Source organism: Heterocephalus glaber, unplaced genomic scaffold (genome assembly GCF_053883595.1).
Source record: "Heterocephalus glaber isolate CG9 unplaced genomic scaffold, H.glaber_assembly_v1.0 deba00001553, whole genome shotgun sequence".
Lineage (NCBI taxonomy): Eukaryota > Metazoa > Chordata > Mammalia > Rodentia > Bathyergidae > Heterocephalus > Heterocephalus glaber.
In genome coordinates, this window is record NW_028258344.1 from 13,310,350 (window position 1) to 13,336,967 (window position 26,618).

A 26,618-nucleotide genomic window follows, 5' to 3' on the forward strand; every position below is an offset into this window, starting at 1 on the left:
TAATCCCTTATATTCTGAAAATCATATATACTTGTAAAAATAAATTGCTCTGGATTATGTAAGCAAATGTTTATATATTACCAATTATTATTAATAAGCAATGTACTGAGAACCCTAAAAGAAATAGAATTTATTCTTCTAATCATTAAACATTTTGTTTTCATAATACCTATTGATCCTAGGTAGCTTGTTAAGTTGGTGTATTAGTACTAGATTTGCACTGTATTTAACAGGATCTATTTAACTTAGTAACTGTTGATACGTAAACTTTCAAATATTCTGACAGCACTTCACAATTGTCCATTTCTGTTAATTTCAATGGAAATTACCATGTTATAAATATAACCAACTATAGTACCAACAAAGAATTCAGTGCAAACAAATACAAAACAGAATGTAAACTGTAAAAAATTACAAACACCTTCTGTTTGCAAATGTTAATTTTTATTTAAAAAATACTGTACACATGTTCAGTGAATTCTATAAGAAAAAGTATAGAAAATTTCCCTAAATGTATTTTGAAACCACTTATTAGGGTGCCTGGCATATAGTATTTGTTGAATAAATTAATACACTAAAATTCAAGGAAATGGGTGAATGAGTGGATTAATACACACACACATGAATAATTGAGCAGAATAACAACACTTCTTTAAAACCACTAGCTACAGTATTTTCTGAGAGGAACTTGTGTCTTAGTTACTTTTTCATTGCCAGGACAAAATGCCCGACACCCATACATTAAAGGAGGAAAAGTTTATTTTAGTTCACAGTTTGGAGAGATTTCAGTCTGTAGTTGGCTGGCTCCAAACCAGTACAGCATGGAAGTGGAGATTTTATGGTATAGCAGCAGGAAACAGTGAGCTTCCTTCCTCTGTCCATTTTTATTCCATCCAGACTACAAGGCTATTGGCTGGTGTTGCCCACATCCAGTGTGGGTCTTCTCTCTTCAGTAAGTCCATCGTCCACATCCAGTACTATGCTAAACCTATCAGTGGACTAATCCCATCAGTATCTCACACCTATGACCCAGTCACTGCAAAAAGCCCCACTTATGAGCACATGAGTCTTTGGCGGGGGCACATCTAGATATAAGCCATAACATTCTGCTCCTGGCCTCCAAAAGACTCATGAGCATCCCTTTATGCAAAATGCTTTTAATCCACCTCTAAGAGGTTGCTGAAATCCTAACAGTTTTAGTATAGCTGAAAACACCAAATTGAAATTGTCCTCTGAGATTTAAGGTAAACTCTTAGCTGTGAGCCCCTGTAAAAATGAAAAAGTTCCGTGGTTCCAACATCCAATGGCACAAGAGAAACATTCTCATTCCAAAGTGTACAAATAGGGGAATAGAAAGGAAAGACCAAATCAAGACCAAAATCCAGCAGGGAAAGCCTTAAATTCTGTAGTTTTGTATACAACTCCAGGGACAATCTGTGACAAGATGTGAGAAGTGGCTGGCTGGCCCTGCCCTTAAAATACTGGCAGTGGTGATATTTCTCATGGCTTCTCCCTGAGGCCAGCTCTGCTCCCTCCTTCCAATTTTCCTCAGATGATCCACGTCCCTGGTTTCTCCTACCTTTTGGGGTCTCCACTAGGGATAAAAATTAAGCAAAATTTACCTTCTAATTTAAAGCCTATTGTCACTTTTTCATGGTTCTATAATATCGTTTTATTTTTTTCATTGAGTTTATTGGTACTTTTAGGTACACAACACAGTTACCTTCATCATTGGGATCTTGTACCTTTACATGATGTATCTTGGTTCTTATTTTTTCCCCATTCCCCTGCCCTTCCTTCACCCCTTCTACCCTTCCCTGAAAGACTTTGTTTCCATTTTTTCCTTTTCTCTTCTTTCCTTTCCCCTACCCCTACCACTTCCCTACCCCTTTAGACCTTTTCTTCCCATTTCATATTATCAATTATACATTTTGATCCTTATTTACACTTCTCATTTTTCACACCAGAGAAACTATTCAGTATTTACACATGTGTGTCCTATCTATTTCATTTAAGAGTATGGTCTCAGTATGCACCCATTTAGCTATAAATGTCTGTAGTTTCTCATTCTTTACTGCTGAGTGGTACTCCATTTTATATATATATAAAAAAAAAAACAACATGTCTTCTTTATCCAGTTTCTAGTTGATGGGCAATTGGGCTGTTTTCAAGTTTTAGCTATTACAAACTATGCCGCTATAAACTTGGGTGTGCACATATCACTGTGGTATGATTTTTAAAATTCTTTTGGGAAGATACCCAGCAGAAGCATAGCTGGGTCAAATGGGACCTCTAATCCTAGTTTTTTGAGGTATCTCCATATTGATTTCCACGATGGTTGCACCAGTCTTCACCCCCACCAACAATGAATAAGGGTTCCTTTTTTCCCACAACCCCACTAGCATTTGTTATTGGTTGATTTTTTTTTTTTTATAGCAGCCATTCTTTCTGGGGTGAGGTGGAATCTCAGTGTTGTTTTCATTTGCATCTCTCAAATGACCAGTGATGTTGAACATTATCATTTTTAAGTTAATTAAATTTATTGATATATTTTAGGTATACATAATGCTCACATTCATCAGGGAATTTGTACCTGTACATGATATATATTGGTCTATTGTCACTCTTACACCTTGGTTTTAATAGAAAAGGATTCAATAATTCTTTGCAAATGGATTACTATGTTTCATTTTGGAGAATTCTCATTATCTGTCCTGACTTTATCAACTAAAATTTTCTTCTTTTGAATGTATTTATTATGTTTAGAAAGGTAGTAGATAAAAAATTTTAATTTATCTATAACTTGAGAATGTATACGTTTTTCCCAAAATCAGTTTTATAGTAGAGGGCATTCTGTGTTCTAAAACAAAATCTATATTTTCTGTATCTAGACAAACTATATTCTCTGAGATTTTGTAACTTTTCTACTTGAATATAAAATTCTGAATCCTCAGAGATAAAATGAGTTGCAGTATTCAAAGGCTATGATTATGGATTTATGACAAGTTTCCTATTGTCTCCCTATTGCTTGGTGGCCATTAAGAACTAGAAGGATTTAATGCTCTAATTTTCTTCCCAGAGTACATATTTCATAGCAAAGAAAAATCTGTCTCCATTCGCATATGAATCTAAGTGAAACTCTTCCTTATGAGTTCTTATGGATCTCTGAATAGTAATAAATAAAAGAAATCAATTTTAAAACCTACTAGTTTAAAATACCCTTCTCTAGCCTCTTCTGCTACTTGGGACAAAAATATATTAAAATAGTGTGGGGTTCTGGTTGTCTCTAGATTATGAAACTTTCTTTAGACCTCCATATTTTTCAAGTTTTCTCTAAAACAATTACTTAATAGAAGATTAAATTAAAAAGGGAAAAGCATAAAATATCCTCCTCTAAACTAACTTTTTATTTCAGTAGAAGGAGTTAAAATTTAATTAAGAAAAGTTGACAGTGTTTGGTATGGATTATTTATAGATACTCCATGTATAAATAGATACTCCATGTATAAAGAAGTCTTTGCAGACTTCTTTATAGCTATAGAAATCCATGGTGTCATAATTAATTGATTTCAACAGACATATTTCCCATATTTGAAAATCACCACTCACTTTCCACTTTTCTTTTTCTTTTTTTTGGTACCGGGGATCAAACTCGTGTCCTTGCACTTGCACAGCAGGCGGCAAAACCACTAAGCTAAATCCCTGGCCCCCCACTTTTCTATTTAGGCTAAGTAATCACAAGTTCTTGTTTGATATATTAGAATGGAAATCCTGTCACCATTTATTAATAGGAATTCTTCTCTGGACTCCATTTGCAATTTTTAATCTCATTTAAAAAAGAGAACACAAATTGATACTTATTTTGTATAGCCTTTAAAAAATAGACAATTGATGAATAAATCAATAATCACATGAATTTACAGTAATTAGCAATATTGAGGCTGGGACTGTAGATTGCAGTAGAGCACTTAACACGTGTGAGGCCCTGGGTTCAAATGTCATCACTGTAAAAAACAAAGGACCACTTATCAGTTTCATAAATTGACTTTAAGCTAAATAAATATCACTGTGCACTCTTTTAATTCACAAACACATGCTTTTTCAACAACCAGTTGAATCACTTTAATATCCTTTTCACCAACATGTTTATGTATCACAGAATTAATAAGCAGTAATGAGGATATATTCTATTCTTTTTTGAAAATTGAAATAGATTCTTTACCTGGGACTGAAGAAGAACTGATGGAAGAGGTTGAGGATTTTGAGAAAGCATCTAAATTAACAGCACCTGTAAGTATACTCATTTATTTATTTTTAAATTTCTAAAATAATGTATATCACTATTGGGAAAATCTAGAAGGAATAGAAAGCAACATTCTTTAAATTAAAGAATATTTTAAAATGTGCATACAATATCTTCTCTATAGTTATAGATTGCTTGTATCAGTAGATGACTCACTGTATTACAAATATGTCATAAGGCTGTATTAGGCTCTGTCTGCAATTGCAGAAGGCTTAATTGAGATAGGGAAAGTTAACTTCTGGTATGATTAGCTCCTTACTTGTCCATATGAACATTTTTAAAAGTTTATTAGTATCTTAAACCTCTCTATAATATAATTAATATAATATAATATAAAATATATATGTAAGACATCATGAGGTTAGTACAAGCTTCCTTTAGCCTCTCCAGTTACAAGAGGTGCTCAAGGTGGTGGCCATTAGCTTCCAGACATTGATTGGTATGGTGAGCTGCTGCTTGGGTAACCTTGGTCATTGAGATGGCTGCACATGCATTTTCAGTTTCTTCACTAAGAACCGGCAGTGTAGGGGTTTTCTGTGACATACGACATCCTCTAGGGTCCCCCATAGAAGGGTAACACCATCTGTTAAAAAAATATCATACTATTTTTCTTTTCCCAAAGTGTGTACACATTTTTTGGTAGACTCTCTGTATATTACATATGTTTTGCTTGTCCTAAAAATTTACATAGTACTTACACATACTCTTTTTTTGAGTTGTGTAGTCCATTAGATTTATGATTTTAATGAAATTAAAAGTTAAAGAATACAGAAAAACTGACACATCTATATAAATTCTAAATGCAATGTCTATTAAAGATTCTGAGTGTTCTAAAACTTATGCTAATGCAATATTACATTTCCTTAAGTATAATATTTAAACTGTATTCATATAGTACTTCCATATTCTCTGTGGTAGTTTGCTTGGGCTGCCATAACAAAGTCATAAACAACAGCAATACGTTTCTCACAATTATTGATGCGGATGTATTGGCAAGGTTGATTTCTTCAGAGACTTCTTTCCTGGCCTTGCAGGTGGCTGTCCTCTCTCTGTGTCTCCACAGCTTCTTGCGTATATAAGTGCCTGTCTCTTAATCTCTTTATAATCAGAGATTCATCTCCCATTATCACCAGTGATGCTTTATTTAGGCCCACTCTAATAATCTTATTTAATGTATTACCTTTGTAATGACCCTATCTTCAAACATATTCTGAAATACTGGAGATGGAACCTCACCACATGAATTTTAGTTGTATGGAATTCAGGTCATACCATTTGGTGAAGTTACATTATTTGAAACATGGTTTGAGTTGAAGGATTTTGTTAAGGATACCTATTTTCTATTGGACTTCATAGTAAGATTGAGTCTAAAAATTACTGATGAAATTAGTGTATCTTTCCTCATCTGTCACTTTCTCATTGTAGCTTCCCTTCATTTTTGCTCATAATACTTGACAGCTCTGGTATGCTGTATAATTTACTAATTTGTTATATGTATTGCCTGGCTCCTTCTATTATAATATAAGATCTATGAGGACAAGAATTTTTGTCCATTGTTTTTTATTTAGAAGTACATCCTTAGAAGTGTACCTATACATAGTAGTCCCATTATACCTGTGTGTCAAATGAATGACATAGCTTAGCAATAATTCCTAATCATTAAATGAAAAATATTATATTTTACCTTATTATAAACTGGTGGAACCTTAGAAATAGGACCGTGGTGACCATGTAGTTCAGCAACTCTCCTCCCTACTTTAGAATTCCAAGTTATCGTCGCACTTCCATCTAGTGCAAGGAGATCCCTTTCATAGGGAAGAAAACAGCTCAAAGAAGCTCAGCAACTAGACCAAAGTTTCAAAGCTAAAGGAGCAATGAGGTCAGAAATTGACCACTGATAAATTTTCTTTCTGTGGCATATCCTGAATATTTCTTTATTTTTCCCCTTAAGGAAAACTTTCCCACAGTATATTCCCATGTAATAGATATTTTCTTTTTTTCCTGGCAGCTGCTTGTAGCCATTGATCCTAGTTCTGCTCCTGGAGTGATAGCTTAAATCTGATCCCTTTCACTTAACTCATCTTCAGATATTAGAAGTTATCAACATGTCCCATCTAAGACTTAAATTTTTCAGTCAGCACCCAATCCATTCCTTCAACCAATTATTATATTGTGTAGTTTTCAAGTATTTTAGTACCTCTGGTACTTTCTCTGAATATATTCTTGTCTGCCAAGTCCCTTGTAAAATATGAATTATGCCACAGCCAAATCTACTGTTCCAAATAAAGTTTCCACATGAGAGAGTACAAGTGAATATGTGCTTGGGACAAATATTATTTTTGGATTATAATCTAAGGTTACATTAACTTTTTTGAAGGAACATGCTGGCATTTATAAACTTCAGTATGTGTCCATAATCTTTTGGTGATAAATACACTTTGTCATTCAGGCTGTGATGACCTGCCATTCATCACAGTTTGCAAAGGTTTGTTTTATCAGCTGTGAATTCCACAAAAGCTCACGTTTCTTTCTCATGTCTAAAAGATACTAGTAGATGTTTTCTAATCATTTACTCACATCATGATATATCCTGCCCATAGTAACTGGTTTGCTTAATAATATCTAATAATCCAAAGGGGGAAGAGGGTTACTTTTACTTAATCAAATTTTTTGTGAATGATTTCAAATTGGCTCTTAAATATTTTGCTTTCTTTCCACAATGCTCACATAATGTTTTCCAAGTGTAAAACTTTTTTGTAGGCCAATTTTGTTTGTTTTCACTTATCATTTATCGAAGTATGAATTCTTTTCTTTGGTACTGGGGATCGAACTCGGGTCCTTGCGCTTGCGCAGCAGGTGGTGAAACCACTGAGCTAAATCCCCGGCCCAAGTTTGAATTCTTAAAAATTCTTTAATTCCATTTAATGTCAAATTATCCATTTAAACTCTTTGGCAATAAGTGGTTAAAAATAACACAGATCAACAAATTATTTCAGGTCTCTCAAACATGGTGATTTCTAGATGTCAGATGCTTTCATTATGAGGAAAACAGATTTTTAAAAAGTTAATTATTTTAGAATAATTAAATTTTAGACTCCCTAAATATTCCTTTAAAATGTTTCTGTAATAATTTTGAGATAGCATTTTTAGTAAATCAAAAGGGCAAATGTCACTTTAAGTATTATTGGAGAATTGGAGCAAAAAAGAATTTTTTATTACAGTAAGAAACAAAATATTTCAAAGCAAATTTTGAGTCATATCCTGCAAGAATATAAACATGCCTCCAATATTGAAAGCGATTTAAGGAAGTTTCAACACATGCTGACTCTTATTTGCTGACATTCCCTGCTGGGTATTGTGCATTAATATGTGGGTACCAGACTTTTGGAAACTATTTTTCCTTTTGGCTTAATCTACACTTGGAATACTTCTTAAATATTTTGTGACTGTTGCAGTGAGGTAAAGGCGATGTTTAGATTTAGATTTTTACCTTTTCCCAAATAAGCAAGTTATTCTATAATTTCTCTCTCCTCCCCTCCCCCTCTTTTTACATTCTGATTTCTCTTAACATGCATACAGCCTATGCATATTAAAGCTGGATTTGTCAGGGAAATCCATTTACTTAAAATGAATCAACAAAAATAAAATAATGAGAAAAAAATACCAGAAGTAGGTATTGATCATGACTGTCTCATAAATATAATGACCATTGTTTTATATTGATGATTGATGATTTACTATAAATAAATTTTTGAATTCCACAATTCCAATGGCTTTCTTAATCTTAAATTCAATTTCATTTTAAAGGTATTGAGTAAACATAGATATAAAGGAAAGATGAAAAGATAATTAGAAAAAGCATTTGACTTTCAAATCTTAATGACTTTTTTTTTCCTTTGTAAGTTATGTGTTCATTTATTCTTTGACCAGTACTGACCAGTTTTTCATACTGTGTAAGATTTAAGTATCAGGTCATATTTCTTACTGAAATTATAAGAAAAACTATGAGAAGGGCCCTGTAGGAAAAATTTCTTAAAATTTCTTAAAATTTAATAAAAGTTTCATTTCCCTCAGAAGACTTATATATTTGGGGAGATATGTAAAATTAACTAGAATGATGATAGTAGTTAATGATATCACTTATTTCATACCACATTTAAATTATTAAGAAATTTATATGCTTTAATATCAATGGTCTCCGAATCTTTGCAGTTCCATGACTTATCACTTTATCCTTGACAACCCTACTATGAAGTAAGTAGTTAGTTTCTACTAAGCATATTAAGATTCTAAGATCTTGTGATTTGTCCCTGTTCAGATAGAGGTCAGAACAAAACCCATATTTCCTAGGCTCCAAATGCTCTTTCATTGAACTTTTCAGGATCCATAGAATTATTTCACCTTTAGGTATTGTCATTGTTTAAAAGTCCATACAATATGAAAGAGGTAAGAAGCCATAACTAGTAGCCAATATCAAAGATAGAATTACTCACTAGATTAATAAGATAGTTTAAAAAACAAATTTGATGGACTGGATTATGAGAGGTAGATTTTTATGAGGGACAGGACCAGTAAATTTGCAATATTAGAGAATAGTTTTTCTTGGGTGGTTCACTTGGGGAGGTCTGAGAAAACAGGGCAGCATGACAAGAAGTGATTCTGAATTTGGGGAAGTACTGAGGAGAAAAGCAAAAAAGAATATGCTACCTGTCTAACACATGTTTCCTGTGGCAAACTTGGTACAAAAATTAAACACCTTAGTGATTCTAGAATTAGCTTGATAAAGTATTGTCTTAGCTCCTTTCTTGTTGGTGGGACACAATACCCAACACTCACAATTTAAAGGAAGAAAGGTTCATTTTTAGCTCACAGTTTGTAGGCGTTCAGTGCACAGTTGGCTGACTCCAAGGCAGGGCAGCATGGCAGAAGAGCATGGCAGAGGAGGGTTACTTATAGCATGATGGTGGGAAACAGAGAGTGATCAAGGGAAGAGAGAGGGGGATACACTGTTCCAGCCACAGCCCTCAAGGATCCATCTCCTCCAAATAGGCTTCACCTTCCAAAATCACATTTAGCTAATCCCCTGATGAGTATCATGCCTCCATGATCTATTCATCTCCCAAAGCACCACCTGTGAGTCCATGAAGTTTTGAGGGACATCTAGATATCAGCCATTAGAAGTATCTACCTAGCTAGATTGCAGATAAATTTAATTACTTTAAGTTTGCTTCATATAGTGCTTTGTAGACTAGTAAATAAACCCATGCATTTATTAATGCCTGAAGGACAAGGAGATAGCTTTCTTTTTCACTCTTCTTTGATTCTCTTTTACTCTTCCTTGATTCTTTTTACTTCTACTCAGAGGTAATAAGGCTTAGAATTGATTGTCTGAAGTTAGAATTTCCTACATGTTATATTTTCCCAAGGTTCCACATATATGAAGTTAAGGTTTAAATATTGTAAGTCTTGTTAAGAGAGCTAGAATTGGGAGACTAGAAGACATTTATGTTCATATCTCCCGTGAAAAATACAACTGACATATTTCAGAGAGTTTTGATGGCCAGGACATTGTTCCTAAATGGGTTTCTTTATACTAGAAATAATTAGAAATGTTTTTTTTTCACTAGAAATAATTATAATTAACAATTAGATAAGGAATGGGCCAGGGATATAGCTCAGTGTTGCTGCCACCTGCCTCGCAAGCGCAAGGTCCCAAGTTTGATCCCCGGTACCAAAAAAAATTAGATAAGAAATAATTCTTTTTACTTGAAATAATTAGTTGCTTTTTAAAAATTTTTATTCAAGCAGATGCAGTGCCTAAGTCAACAAGGAGCTTTTCCTGTATTTTTTCTCCCTGTCCAAAAGTTAATTAGCAGCAGAGTGGAAGCCTCTTATATTGAATTCTGAGTGCTTTGAGGTATTACTTTAAAGGAGGCATTCTACTACACACAAAGAATGTTAATTGCCAAGACTTGAGGACAGTTCTGCAAACTGCTGAAATGATGATTTTTTTTAATATGCAGTGTGAATAAATACTTTTTATTTTTATTCTCCAGAAGCCTGTATACTACTTTCAGGCCAAATAGTGTATGCCTCCTTGAGAGTCATTCTTCTATATTTTTCTTTCCCAGATCTTTACTCCTTCTCCTGTAAGTCATTCATGAAAAGATTTGTGCTTTTGAAAATGACAAAATGGCCACTTAGTCTTGACAGGAACATTAAAAAAAATTGTGACCCTATCTTTCCAGTATAAAACAGGGATGAGGAATAAGAAACCACTAGATGATTTATTTACCTATGAATTTTGATACTTTTGCTTTATACTTTGTATCTTACTAATTTTGTTGCACTTCACACACAACTTTCTCATAAAAATTTTGTTTTTCATCATCTTCACAACTTGATATTTACGTTTTTAATAAAACATTTTCTGAATTGTTTTTTATACCCAAATATAATTTTATGATAAGTAAATTGTGCATATTTTGAAGGACTTATAAGTATGTAAATGGAATAAATAGTTGGAAAACAAAAATAATGTTGACTAAAGAGATTAATAAAAAGATGAAATTTTTCTTGTAGGCAATTAGCATTTATGGCCAAGTTGATTAAAATAATTGGGCAATGAAAGTATGCTCACTGAATAGGTTAATGAGCAAATTGCAATTTTTTTCTTGCATTATGTATCTAGCATGCAACTATAGGCAAAATAACTGGCATTTATGAAATTAAGACAAAGTATATGTCATTCTCTTGCAAAATGAAAAGCAAGAGAAATGAATGTTTGCTATCATCTCATCAAATAGATATAATAAATTACAGTAGATTTTGTCTCTTGAAGATAGTGTTGAAAAATTGTTGGCAGCTAATTGTGGCACTGAATTTTCTGCAAAACAACAGTGGTTAATAACCATTTTGCTCAACTGTGTAGGATTTTTCCTTTTAACCAGTATAATTGTACTTAGATTTTATGACTCAGAGCCCTAGGATGCCAATAAACTTCTTGCAACTAGGTGCTATAGTAGGCAAGTTATCTAACCAAATTTTGGAATCTGGTGGAATTTTTTTCCTTTTGACATTTCAAGTCTGTTGATTTTTAACACACTGAAGATGGAACCTATGGAAATATTATTTTTTAAAACATCCATGAGCTTTGAAAATGTAACTTCTAAATGTCACAGTTGCATAGAAAAAAATGACCTAAGATGGTAAAGTATGACATAGTAAATGTGCTCAAGGTAATCAATTTAGTCTATTTACATAATTTCACTGTTTCTCCTTTAATAGAAGTATAATATTATCTCTTGAGATTAGTTAAATTTTGAATGTATTTTTAAGATAATGAGAAGGGAGAATGGCCTAAAATACATTGATGCATATGAAGAACAATTGATTTCTGGGCAAATGATACAAAGAAGTTATATGACAACATGTTATTATGGTCATGAGATCCCAGTTCTCATTCCATTATTATAAATATAAAAAGTGTAAAGGAAAAGGCATATTGACATGTTTGGTATTTTGAAGCTCTATGAGAGAGATTGCTATCTGATGAAACTTTTATTTGCTTGTTAAGTTGAATGGGGAAGAAAAGCAATATGAATAATGTTGTGTGGTAAAGCCAAGTCCTACAGCTCTGATTATAAATTGTTCAGGGTGTGCTCTGGGAACCACATATTCAGCCCCTTAGTGTGGGTATAGATCAGCATCAAGTTTCCTATAAATTAGTTTCTCTTACATGTTCTATCTTCTTAATTTAAGAAAACTGCTTAGATTATATAAGATGGCTGGATGCAAAATGTTTTCCTACAGAAGCTTACACATATGAGGCTTCTTTTCATCTTTCATTCTCATTAATCTTTTTTAAAAATTTGTTATAAAAAGTAATCACATATATACTTTAGATCTCAGGAATGTGTACACTCAAAGTAACTGAGCAGATATTTTATGGTCCTGTTATTACGTTGATCTAATGATGTATGTTAAAAGAATATTTAGGAAAAAATACCTTCAGAATTATTTGAAAGGATATTGACTATATCAACTGATTATCCCTGTTTTAAGATCTTGAATGCTTTTAAAAATTGAATATGAACAACTTCACATTTTGCTTTTCTTTACTTTATGTAACATAATGTGCATATTCTCACTTAAAATTCTGTAACAAATATCTGAAATAAATCAAGTTTAAAAAGGAGGAAAAGTTTAGGTTGTCTCATGGTTCCAGTGGTTTCAGTCCTTGCATGCCTGGCCTTATTGCTTTGGGCCTGAGGCAGCACAATATGTTACTATGGGAGCACTTTTTGGAGGAGGCTCATTCATACAGTGGCTGGGAAGTAAAGAGAGGAAGAGGGGAGTCCAGGTCTCAATATCTATTTCAAGGCACACCCCCAGTAACTTAACTGTCTCCTGCCAGGCACTGTTCACTAAATGTTCCATTACCTCCTGATAGTATCATAGGCTGAGAGCCAAGTCTTCAATACCTAGGCCTTTGTATGACTTTCAAAGTCCAAATTGTAACAGTATTTCTTCCTCACTAGCTTGAATGGTCTCAGAAAACTTAATTGCTATGTAGAATAATATCACAACTACTATTTATTGAATCTTAATTATTGCTAGGTATTTTACAATATTATCTCTTTTGCTTTGCCAACAGACCTTGTTATCTAACTTACAGATGTGATAACTTGCCTTGAATACCTCAGCCTGTACACCAAGGAATCAGATAAAAGACTTTTGCTCCCAAGGTAGTTAAAATCTAGGTTCTGCTAACTTACCCACTCCATCATCTGGACAGTGGAGAGTTGGTCTCCGTTAACTTGTGTGGTATTTCTGCTTTAGTTATTATAGATTTACATATTTAATATAAAGCAGATAAAGTACTCTTTCAATTTTCTTTTGAAAAGTCAAAGAAGTATTATACAGTAACTAACTGTCCTTTATCTCATCCCTGAAAGATGCCTTCTTTATGATTTTTAAAATATAGATTTAGTATTTTGATATTTCAACAAAAGCTATGTGAGACTTTTGCCAAAATATAAAAAAGCTGCTCATCTTTTCCTTCTCCTTCTCCTTCTCCTCCTCCTCCTCCTCCTCTGTCTCCTCCTCCTCTCTCTGTCTCCTCCTTCTCTTTCTCCTCCTCCTTCTTTTCCTTCTTCTTCTGCTCCTCCTCCTCATTATTATTATTATTATTATTATTATTATTATTATTATTATTGTATTGGGGATTGAACTCAGGACCTTGCACTTGGCAGACAGGCATGGTGACACTGAGCTAAATCCCCACCAAGAAACCTTCTTATTAGTTTTGTAAGGAAATATGGGTTGCTTATATACAAAGTGTTTAATCCTGTGATTCTTGCAGAGTTATGAAATAAAGCTTAAATAGTACTCATAAGAGTCTCATAAATTAGAGACAGAATTTAAATCTTGTTCAGTATCTTAATGTCTTGGTCCAGAAATAACTTAAGCTTCTTGGGTAAAAAGGAAGGTGAATAATTTGTAAATAAATTTCTCTCCTGATGTCAAAAATAGAAAAAAATACTATTTGTATTTCGTATAAGAATTGTGAATCAGATGGCTCTATTTATTTTACTTAAATCTGAATTTCTGGAACTTCCTCATTTCTTTTTAAAGTTTTACTGATGCTTTAAAAATGTTTAAAAAGAAAGTATTTGCATTTAAATCTTAAGAATGAAGGCATAATAAAAGAAGAATGAAGGCATGTGGTAGGGAGGAATTTCTGGAAAGATCATTTTATCAAGGATGAAATATAAAAGGTTTATTGCCTAAGAAGATAAATGCCAAATGATGTCAAGAAACAGTAATCAAGAATTAGTAGATACCTGTACTTAGAGACCACAAAACTCGAGAAGTAGCTGCGTGGAGCCTCAAACCATCGGCCTCTGCCGTGATGTGGTTCCCACAGCTGTATGTTCCTGTAGCTCCACCATTTGGAGAAGGGCAGTGATCAACATGGGGGAAATCAGTAATGCTTTCATAGATCTGTTTCACTAGGTTGTGCTTCTAGTAGATGACAGGATGAATGAGCACTTCCTGACTAGAATTTTGCTTTAAATTGTTTCCACGCCCAACATAACTTCCAAATCTCTTTCTCCTTCCATTCTTTTTTTCTATTACACCAACCCAAAGTACTAAATTTCTACTTTCTGTCCTTTTGTTAAACTTCTCATTTATTTAAACTCTGGAGTTAGTTCATGACCTTAGCTTCACCAATACCCCAGAAACATTTAGAAAAACCTTCTATTTCGCTCTTGACTGCTTTCCTACTATACAGTAAGAGAATGATGTCCTTAATTTCTCTGACCAGTGACTTTTTCACTGGTGCTGATATAAAAGGAAGGCATACCAACTTAATCAATCATCTTAAGTACATTGAAAATTCAAGCATAATCTCCTCATTTTCTTTGGAGTTTAAAAATCTTCTCAGTCATGATGTGTAAATTAATAGATGACAAATAAATAGATGATTTTTGGTGTGTTTTCACATAGCCAGTAAGACAGACTGTAAAAAGGCAAACTGTCTTTCCACATACATGAGGGAAGTTTTCAAAGATCAGTATCATTTACATGTGTATTTCAGTTTATAAAATAATTTGTATTATTTGAACAAACCCAGCAATAAGTACTGCTGTTTCCCTCTTTTTAAAGATGTGAAAGAATCTTAGAGAAAATATATCACACCAAATCTTTAGACTTGTTCTGAATGTCTTTTAGAATTTTAGCAAATAGATGGCAGTGTAGCTTACAAAATCATCAACTGAATTATTTTACCCTTTTTTGATATGACTCCAGAGATTTCCATGAGTTGGAGTCTGGGATTATCAACATGAGGATTTTTTTTTTATCAATAACATAACAAAGTAAAAAGCAGAATTTCTATTATAATCTCTCCTAACATAGTCCAAGAAGAAGAGCTCAAGAAATGTTGGTAGGTTAAACTGAGGGAGGAAAAGTCACTATGAGAACCTGTAGGAGCTGCCTTATTTATTAGCCGCTTTTTCCAAGTGATTGTTGTCTTAAATCGAGCATAACTGTGTGCTTTAAAACTAACATCAGCAGCATGCAGAGCTGTGGCCCCACAATCTTAGCTGTCTCCTGATCTGCTGGCATCCGTTCACCAGTCTGGAGGCTATAAGATGATGTGGGTCTGAATAATTTCCATTTTCAGTCTTAATCTTTAAAAAAAAATTTTTTGGGCTTAAATTCTTTTATTGGTACATTTTAGGTATACAATATATTTTATTACAAGCATATATATATTTTTTCTTTTGCAGTACTGGTTATCAAATACAGGGTGCTATATCCCCAGGTTTTTATCCTGCTACGTTGCTGAAATGCCCGGGCTACTCTCAAACTTGGGATCCTTATGCCTTATTCTCCCAGAGCACTGAGGTTATAGGCTTGTGCCATCACAGCCAGAGAGAAATTTCATTTTATTTTGTCTAATCAAATAAGAGGAGCTCCAAATCCATTGTTTGGGTATAATATGATATTATTCTTGTCACTGGCTATTGTGTCAGTATAACTGTAAACAATGGGGCTCAGTTTGACTCAAGCTGGCATTGGAAACCTGGAGGTCTCCGTAACTATAAGACACATCTAAAACATGCTTCCAGAATAGGCTTAGAAAAGAGGTTTTAAAACAAGCTTGGGAAGCTCTTTTTCAGGAAAAAATGCACTTAAAGAGGGGAAGGGAAAAGGAAGTAAAAATGATTAAGATATGATGTGTATATATGTACTAAGTCCCCAAGATGAATGTAATATTGTATATATCACAAACATGTATCAACAAACAAAAAAGTTAAATTTACATTTTGCAACATTCAAAAATTACATTATTTAGCACTTTTATTTGAAATAAAATTAAGTGCCCCATATATTTAACCTCTTTACTTATTCTGACATCTGTTTTCTGTCAGTAATGGAACACTAATGTTTCCCCAAGCATTTATCGCTCTTTTTTTATGTAAACACTCATTGTTTTATCATAACAGAGTTTTAAGAGGCTATTTTGTGTTTATCCTTATTCTCCATTACACCTTCCTGGTCATTCACTTTCAACTCTGTATAAAAATACTCTTCTAGTGTTTATATTATCTGATGCAATGTCAATCTACCAGTTGTCTTGGTCTGTTTTGTGCTGATGAGTAATTTCAGAAATTTACTTTACTAATTGTTCTATAGAGGCTGGTAAGTCTAAGACTGAGGGGATGGCATCTGGGGAGGGCCTCCTTCTTATATCATCCCATGGCTGAAAGGAGAAAGGCAATCAGTGTACAGGGAGCCAACTCCCATAATAACCCATTCATAGGGACAGAGCCCCCATGGCTAACTCATCTCTCATTAGTCTCTTCTCAACACCGTTGCAATGAAATTAAGTTTCCATCTTTGCTTTTTAGGAGATATATTCAAACCATAATACCATTCATCAGTCATTGGAAACTTTGATTTGGTGTAACTAATCCATCCAATATCCTGTCTTTGAAATTTCTTCATGTTCCACTTTTCAAGAGCCTCCATGCAGCATCTGACACCCATAGTCACACCTTGTAACTGACAATAGCCTTAGTCTGTAACTTTTGCGTGTCAGTCTCTCCTTTCCACTTTCTCCCTTCCTTAGTCTCATTATTGCTCTTCTTTGACTTCCTCAAGTAGTATTTCAGGCTCTAAGCCATTGGCTCCTTATGGCTGCTTTATCTAGTGAAGATCTTAATAGTGAATCGCCTCAATGACTTGTCCATTTAGCTTTCTTTGTTGCTAACTCCCAGTTTTACTTTATATGTTTTTAATTAATTTTACTGGTGCATTTAAAGTACACAGTATAATGACAGTCATCACTGGAAATCTGCACCTTTAATAATCCATCCTGGCTCTTATTTTTTTTTCTCATTCCCCTGCACTTCTTCCAAGCCCCCCACCCCTCCCTATTGACAAAGATTTTCTTTCCATTTTTTCTTTTTCTCATACTAGTTCCCTTTCTTTCTTTCCTTCCTTCTTTCTTTCTTTGTCTCTCTCTCTTTCTCTTTCTTTCTTTCTTTCTCCCTACCCATTCCACTTCCCCTTCCCACTTGCCCCTTTTCTTCCTATTTCACATTATCTATTATACCTTTTAGTCCTTATTTACACTTTCAGTTTCTCACACTACAGAAACTATTCGGTATTTACACATGTGTGTCCTGTTTATTTCACTTAAGAGTATGGCCTCAATGTGCATCCATTTATCTGTAAATGTCTCTAGTTTCTCATTCTTTATGGCTGAGTAGTTCTCCATTTTATAAAACACACACACACACACACATTTTCTTGATCCAGTCTCCAGTTGGTGGGGAATTGGACTGCTTCCAAGTTTTGGCTATCACAAACTGTGCTGCTATGAACATGGGTGCACATATATCACTGTGGCATGATACTTTTAATTCTTTGGGGAAGATACCCAGTAGGGGAATAGCGGGGTCAAATGGGACTTCCAGTCCTAGTTCTCTGAGGTATCTCCATACTGATTTCCACAGTGGTTGCACCAGTCTACACTCCCACCAGCAGTGGAGAAGGGTTCCTCTTTCCCTATAGCCCCGCCAGCATTTGTTATTGGTTGATTTCATGACAGCAGCCATTCTTTCTGGGGTGAGGTGGAATCTAAGGATTGTTTTCATTTGCATCTCTCAAATGATCAGTGATGTTGAATATTTTTTCATATGTTTATTTGCAATTTCTACTTCTTTGCCTGAGAAATGTCTGTTCATTTCAGATGCTCATTTTTGGATTGGGGTCTTTAAATTTGGGAGGCCTGATTTTTTTAAAGTTCTTTATATATTCTAGATAATAGACTTTTGTCTGAGGGGCAGATGGTGAAAATTTTTTCCCACAAGGTGAGTTGTTTCTTCACATTGTTGATGGTTTCTCTATCTGTGCAGAAGCATTTTAGTAAGAAGAGATTCCACTTGTTGATTGTTTATGGTAGTTCACGAGCAACTCAAGTTTTGTTCATAAAATCTTTTCCTACACTAATGTTTTCGAGAGTTCTACCTAATCTCTGCTCCAGCCAGTTCAGCATTTCTGTATAGAAACACTAAACTTGCTGGAAGAGAAGTTAGGTGGAACTCTCCAAGACATTGGCATAGGAAAAGACTTTATGAATAAAACCTCAGTAGCATGAGAACTAGCACAAAAAATCAACAACTGGGATATCATCTTATTAAAATCTTGTGCAATGCAAGAGAAACCACCAACAGAGCTAACAGACAACCTACAGTGTGGGAAAAAATTTTTACCAGCTGTTCCTCAGACAAAGGTCTACTATCTAGAATATATAAAGAACTAAAAAAAATCAGACTGCCCAAATTTATACACCCAATTCAAAAATGGGCACCTGAAATGAACAGACATTTCTCAGACAAAGAAGTAAAAGCAGCAAATAAGCATATGAAAAAATGTTCAATATCACTGGTCATTCAAGAGATGCAGATGAAAACAACACTGAGATTCCACCTCACCCCAGAAAGAGTGGCTGCTATTAAGAAATCAAGCAATAGCAAATGTTGGTGTGGGGAGAAAGGAACCCTTCTCCACTGCTGGTGGGAGTGTAGACTGGTGCAACCCTTGGGGAAAACATGGAGATACCTCAGAGATCTAGGACTAGAGGTCTCATTTGACCCAGCTATTCCCCTGCTGGGTATCTTCCCCAAACAAAAGAATCATACCACGTGGTATATGTGCACCCATGTTTATAGCAGCACAGTTTATAATAGCTAAAGCTTGGAAACAGCCCAATTGCCCATCAACTGGAAACTGGATAAAGAAGATGTGGGTTTTTTATAAAACGGAGTACTACTCAGCCATAAAGAATGAGAAACTAGAGACATTTATAGCTAATGAATGCATATTGAGGCCATACTCTTAAGTGAAATAAATAGAACACACATGTGTAAATACTGAATAGTTTCGTGTGAGAATCTGAAAGTGTAAATAATGATTAAAATGAATAATTGATAATTTGAAATAGGAAGAAAAGGTGCAAAAGGTTAAGAGAAGTGGGAGGGGTAGGGGAAAGGAAAGAAGAGAAAGGAAAAATTATGAGAAAAGGAAAAAATGGAAACAAAGTCTTTGTAAATAGGGAAGGGTGCAGGGGGTGAAGGGAGGGGAGGGGAATATGGAAAAAATAAGAACCAAGATACACAAGATCCTAATGATGAATGTAACTGCATTGTATACCTAAAACGCACCAATAAAAGAATCTAAGGAAAAAAAATTTAGACCTTTAATCCATTTTGATTTTAGTTTAGTGCACGGTGAGAGATATAGGTCTAGTTTTAATCTTTGGCAAGTTGAAACCCAATTTTTCCAGCACCATTTATTAAAGAGGCTATCTTTCCTCCAGTGAGGGTGTTTGGCTCCTTTGTCGAAGATGAGGTGGGTGAGTATGTCTGGAGTTGTTTCTGCATCTTCTAATCTGTTCCAATAGTCCTCAGGTCTGTTTCTTTGCCAGTATCATGCTGTTTTTATCACAGTGGCTTTGTAGCAAAATTTCAAGTTGGGGATTGTAATACCTCTTACCTTGTCTTTATTGCCTTGTATTCCTTTTGCTATGCTAGGTCTCTTCTTGTTTCAAATGAATTTTTGGATTGTTTTCTCCAGATCTGTGAAGTATGCTGCTGGAATTTCCATAGGAATTGCACTGAATATATAGAGCAGTTTGGAAGTATCGCCATTTTCACTATGTTGATCCTTCCTACCCAGGAACAAGGGATGTCTTTCCATTTTCTGATATCATCTTCAAACTATTTTTTCAGAGTGCTATAGTTTTCAGAGTAGAAGCCTTTGATTTCTTTTGTTAGGTTGATTCCTAGGTATTTCAACTTTTTTGGATGACATTGTGAAAAGAATTGATTGACCCATTTTTCTCTCAGTGAGTCTGTTGTTCATGTAGAGGCAAGCTATTGATTTTTGTGTGTTGACCTTGTATCCAGCTACTTGACCGAATTTGGTTATTAAGTCTAGAAGACTTTTGGTGGAGTTCTTGGGGTCTTCTATATAGAGTATCATGTCATCTGCAAATAATGACAATTTGACTTCTTCATTACCTTTCTTTATTCCTTTTATTTCTTTCTCTTATTTAATTGCTGTGGCTAATGTTTCCAAAACTATATTGAACAGCAGTGGTGATAGTGGACATCCTTGTCTTGTTCCTCATTTTAGTGTGAAGGATTTCACTATTTGTCCATTTAGTATCATACTGGCTGTTGGTTTTTCATAGATGGCTTTTATCAGATTGAGGTAGAGACTGTCTATTCCAATTATTTGGAGAGTTTTTATCATAAATGCATGTGGGATTTTGTCAAATGCTTTTTCTGCATCTATTGAGATAATCATATGGTTTTTGTCCTTGGCTCTATTGATATAGTGTATTACATTGATTGATTTGTGTATATTGAACCATCCCTGCATCCCTGGGATGAATCCCATTTGGTCAGGGTATATGATCTTCTTGATGATCTTCTGGATTCTATTTGCCATTATCTTATTAAGGATTTTTGCATCTATGTTCATTAGTGAGATTGGCCTATAGTTCTCGTTTTCAGTTGGGTCTTTCTCTGCTTTGGGGATCAAGGTGATGCTTGCTTCCAGGAATGAATTTGGGAGTATTGCTTCCCTTTCAATTTCATTGAAGAGTTTAAACAGTTGTGGCAGTCATTCCTCTCTAAATATCTTGTAGAATTCAGCAGTGAAGCCATCAGGGCCCGGGCTTTTCTTAGTTGGAAAGTTTTTAATTATGTTTTTGATTTCATTGGTTGATATTGGGTTGTTCAGAATTTTTAGGTCTTCTTCGTTCAACTTTGATAATTCATATATATCTAGGCATCTGTCCGTTTCTTCTGTGTTTTCCATCTTCTTGGCATATAGGTTCTGGAAGTAGGTATTGATGATCCTCTGGATTTCTGCTGGGTCTGTTGTAATTTCACCCTTTCCATTCCTAATTGTATGGATTTGGGCCTTTTCTTTCCTTTTTCTGACAAGGTTGGCTAAGGGTTTGTCAATTTTGTTCATTCTTTTGAAGATCCAACTCTTGGCTTCATTGATTTTTTGTACTGTTCTCTTAGTCTGCATTGAACTCATTTCTGCCCTGATCTTTATAATTTCCTCTGTTGCATGAGTTTTTGTGTTTGTCCTGCTCTTCTTTTTCTAGAAGCTCGAGGTTCAGCATCAGTTTGTTTAATTGGGCTTGCTCTGTTTTCCTTATGTGAGTATTCAGTGCTATGAATTTCCCTCTTAAGACTGCTTTCACTGTGTCACGTAGATTCTAATATGTTGTATTGGCATTGTCATTTAATTGTAGGAACTGTCTGATTTCTTCTTTAATTTCCTGTGTGACCCATTGGTTATTCAAAAGTCTTTTGTTCAATTTCCATGTATTTATGAAATTCTTGGCAGTTTCTTTTGCTGTTGGTCTCCAATTTCATCCCACTATGGTCTGATAATATTCAGAGGATAACTTCAATTCCTTTGCGGTTACTTACACATGTTCTATGAGCGAGTATATGGTCTATTTTTGAGAATGACCCATGCATAGCTGAAAAGAATGTGTTTTCTGATTTTGTGGGGTGGAACACTCTGTAAACAAAGTTCATTTGTTCCAGAGTTTGATTGAGTTCTAGTATTTCATTGTTTATTTTTTGTCTAGTTAATCTATTTGTGACAGTGGGGTATTGAGGTCCCCCACTACTATTGTATTAGTGCTTATATGATTTTTCATGTCAATTAGTATTTGTTTTATATAGTTGGGTGCACTAGTGTTTGGTGTACAGATATTTATGATTGTCATCTCTTCCTTTTGGATTGTTTCCTTTACAAGGATGTAGTGTCCTTTGTGTCTCTTAATCAGTGCTGGTTTGAAATCTGCTTGATCTCCAAGGAAGATAGCTACTCCTGCTTTTTGAGGGGGCTTCTGTCGCATGGAGTATTGTTTTCCATTTTTTTGAATTAAGTGTGTTTCTTATACGCAGAATATTGTTGGTTCTTGCTTCTTGACTCATTATGCTAGTCTATTTCTTTTGATTGATGATTTGAGACCATTTACATTGATGGTTATAACTGATATGTATTAACGTATCCTTGTCATGACTTTTTGTTTTTGTTGGATTTTCCCCCTTTGCATTTAATTTCTTGTCATGCCTGATGGATTCATTCTGCAGGGGTTCCTGGGGTTGTGATCCTTGTTGTCTTTTCCTAGGATATTGTTTAAAATATTTGGTATTCTGGTTTGGTATTCATGAAGTTCCTAAGGTGCTCTTTGGCATAAAAATATCTTATTTCTCCATCAATTTTGAAAAATAGTTTTGTAGGGTACATCAATCTGGGTTGGATTGTTTTCCTTTAGGGGCTGAAATAGCATCACTCCATCGTCTTCTTGCCTTGTGGGTTTGTGTTGAGAAGTTTGCTGTGATTCTGATGGGCTTTCCTTTGCATGTTATTTGTTTTTTTTTTCTCTAACTGCTTGTAGAATTTTGTTCTTCTATTGGGTTTCTGGGATCTTAACTATTATATGCCTATATGTAGATGTTTTTGATCACAGCTAGTTGGAGTCCTGTGTGTCTCACTTATCTGTATGTCAAGTTCTTTTCCCCTATTTGGGAAGTTTTCTGCCATTACTTCTGTGAACAGTTCTTTTATGTCATCTGCACTCTCTTCTGTTTCTTCATTCACTCCAGTCTGATGTCATTCTTCTTTGCATTGTCTAGCAGCTGCTGGATTGATTTCTCATGGTCCTTTACTATTTTAAAGAAAATTTTCTTTTCCTGGTCACTACTTGCAGTCCTATCTTCTGCATCTGAAATTCTATCCTCACATTGGCTTATTCTGCTGTGTAAACTTTCAATATAGTTTTTAATCTCCTGGAAATCTGTTTGCATCTGTTTTATGGATTCCATTTGTTTCCTATGTTGAGATTCCATCATGTTCCTCTCGTCTCTATTTTTTCAATCTGTTTCCTCTCTAGATTTATTTATCTTGTGTTATACTATGGGCACAATCTCTGCTGTTAACAGAGATATTATTTTTGATTTCATTTTTTCCAGGTCCTCTTTTGTTGCCAGTTCAGGGAGTCCAGGTTGTTGAGTATCAGATTGTTCCATCTTGTTGCCCTTTGGGGTTGCCTTAGGTGATTTGGAAGTCTGGTTTTCAGATTTATTTACATGTCTTCTCATTTCAACAGATGCAGCCTGCTGTGCCTTTCTCAAGGTGACTTTTTCTTTACCCAATGGTCTTGAAATCTCAGCGAGCTGCTGAGCAGCCTTTATTCTCCTGTTCACCAGTGCACAATTACTGGGTTCAGAGTGGTGGCCTTTTGGATCCCTGAGCTGACCTGTTGTCTGGACAGGCTTCTAGCTCGGGCCTGTTTACACTTTGGATGGTATCTAGGCATGCCACTTGCTTGGGCCCCTATGTATTTGTTGTCTGGGAGGCCCCTTGGCTAGGGGCTGTGCACATCAGTTCCTGTTGTCTGCACAGGCTTTGGCTAGGGTCTCCACACACCTACCAGTGATATTGGGACAAACCTCTGGGAATTGCTTGTGTGCCTTGTAGATCTTTTCCAGGTGGGTCCTTGTCTGTGGCCAATGGTATGGTGGGCCTCTGGCTGAAGCTTGTGCACCTGTGCAGTTCTTTTCTGGGCAGGCCTTTGGCTTGAGTGGGTGTGCAGGAGCCTGTTGGGTTGGAGTGGAGCCCTGACTGGGATCCTCCTGCAGCTGTGCCTGTCAGGGCCTCACAGCTGCTCTGTGGGATCTGCCCAACTCCCAATTTTAATTGGCCATTAGTTTATTCTTTATCTCAATGTCCATTTCAACTACTCCAAACCTGATCCAAGCTTCCTATATGTCTGGAAAAAACAAAAATAAGAAGCAAATTAAAGCAACCAGATATGAGGCATATGTTCATCAGGTTTGAAATCCTCTAACATCCTATAAGCCTATCCTCATCTGTGTGAACAGCCCTTCTTTATTGTCATCCAGTGACAGAACAAGAGGTTTTGAGTTAACCTGTCTCAAGATTGCTCTTGATACAAACTTTTCTCTCTATTTCTAAAAATATATTTCCTTTTTTTTGGTGTAATGCTTAATATTCTCTTTCCTACTTTCCTGCAGGCTATATTTTTAGCTATCTCCCTATGGCAATTAATAAATAATTTCATATTCCACTATTAGCTTCTACTACCCTTTCTCCCTTCTGATCTTTGCACCATAATCTTAGAAAGAAATTAAGCTTCTGCTGTTTTTTGTGTTCTTCAACATAAAATCCTGAAACTCAATCACAACATGATGGTATTAAGAGGTGGAACTTTTAGGAGGTGGAACCTTTAGGAGATAGAATAGTCATGAATGGGACCAGGACACTTAAAAAGGGGCTTACGGAATTGGATTTTCCTTCCATCCCTTCTGCCTGCCATGTGAGAACATTTTCATCATCTCTGGAGAATGTACAAATAAGTCCTTATCCTGGATGAAGAGATCAAGGCCCTTTCCAGACAGTGAACTTGCAGCTGCTTTCACCTGGGACTTCACAGTCTCCAGAACTGTGAGAAATAAATATTTTTTATAAATTACCCAGTCTCAGATATTGCAATGTATTAGCACAGAGTAAGAGACCTTTTTTGTACTCATTAATTCTTTAATCTAGTGACATTTTTTCTTTCATATTCAAATCCAATGAACCCCTCTCAGCCTTCATTTTAAAAAATACTGCTGTGGAAAGTGAAACAGTTGAATTCCATTTCTTTTCTACTAAAGTTCCTTTTACTTTTATCATTTGACACACTTTTCTCTGATTATCTACCTTCCTGACCATCTAGCTTAGTCTTTTTTACTAGATCTCTTCCTGTCTACCTCTAAATTTTATGTTTGTGTGTGTGTGCAGGGATTGAACTCAGGACCTTGTGCTTGCAAGGCAAGCAGAGGAACCACTGAGCTAAATCCCCAGCCCCTAAAAGTTTTGATTGACCAATGCTTCACGTGTTTGTCATCTCACCTTTTTCACTCTTTCTGAGTAATATTATTCATACTCATGATTTTCATTCAGTCCAACTCTCTCTTAATATCTCCATGAATTTCAGAATTATATACACAAATCCAAACCAAACCAAAAAACTACAATTGATCATGAAGAAGAAGAAAAACAACAACAGAGCAATGGCTATTTTATGGCCATTTTTAATCATACAATGTCATAGCTGAAGTCTTCTTAGCTGTTGTTTTAGTTTTAACTAAAAACTCACCATATCTTATCTGGGCCATTTTGAAATTATGTCTTCAGTTTTATATTCCACAACTCACTCTATTTAAAACTGATGAGATATTTCTAAAACAAAAATCTGATCATGTCACTGTTGCTGGTAGAATAACATTCAAATTAATTGATATATGATATTCATGATTCTCAATAAACTATCTCTCCGCATCCTGCCTCTCCAGTCATTGTTAATAAGTCACCATTCTTGCATTCACATATGGCCATTTCCAACTTCCATACTTGGGTATTCTGTGGCCCTACTTCATAAAAAATACTTTCACCACTTGAAAATCTCTTTTTCTGTTAGAGTTAAGCTTTTGAATCCTTTCCTGACTCTCCTTGCATAGGTATTTCCTTTGTATTCTGATTGCTGCTGTATTGTTGTGCCTACAGTACTCTCATATGATGTTACACACCTGTAATCCCAGCACTCTGGGAGTCTAAGGTAAGAGGATTGCAAGTCTGAGATCAACTCCAGCAACTGAGGAGCTTAGTGAGACCATCTCCAACAACAACAACAACAACAACTAATAAAAAAAACCCAAGGCTGATCATATAGCTCAGTGCAAAGGCCCTGGGTTCAACTCCTAAAATAATAACAACAAAAACCCTTTGTTATTATGTCATTAATCTGATTTATTTCAGTCTATTAGATTCTAACACTTTGAGGTTAAGAACTTACCTTATATAGTATCATTGGGCATGGTTATGGAGACAAAAGAATGAATAAATGAATGAATGAATTATGCAAGTATGGGTTTCAGGAAATACAAATAAATGATTTTATTGTTTGTTGATGATGTTTCCTGAGTGTAAGTCATTGTGTTGCATCATACTGTGGTTGTACTCTGGCTGTTTTGTCCAAATACAGACAAGCTCAGGATAATAAACATTAAGGCAGGAAGAAAACAAAAAACAGTAATTCCCTAACATCTAGGATAGATGCATAAATTCTGTCCTTAATTTCTCTAAATTAATTAATAAATCAACAATTCAATCAATAATTTGTCTGGTCATT

General features: G+C 35.0%; 1 protein-coding gene across 6 annotated transcripts in view; it reads left to right on the plus strand.

Moving 5' to 3' along the window:
- Positions 1-26,618, plus strand: part of CUNH8orf34 (chromosome unknown C8orf34 homolog) — a 423,558-nt gene that overhangs the window by 309,372 nt on the left and 87,568 nt on the right. For all 6 annotated transcript variants that reach the window (XR_002393934.2, XM_087190433.1, XM_087190432.1 and 3 more), the window contains one exon: positions 4,214-4,290. Coding sequence is in view for 5 of the 6 variants with exons in the window: in XM_087190433.1 (XP_087046559.1) it covers positions 4,214-4,290 (77 nt within the window). In the remaining variant the exon portion in view is untranslated. The remainder of the gene's footprint in view (positions 1-4,213; positions 4,291-26,618) is intronic.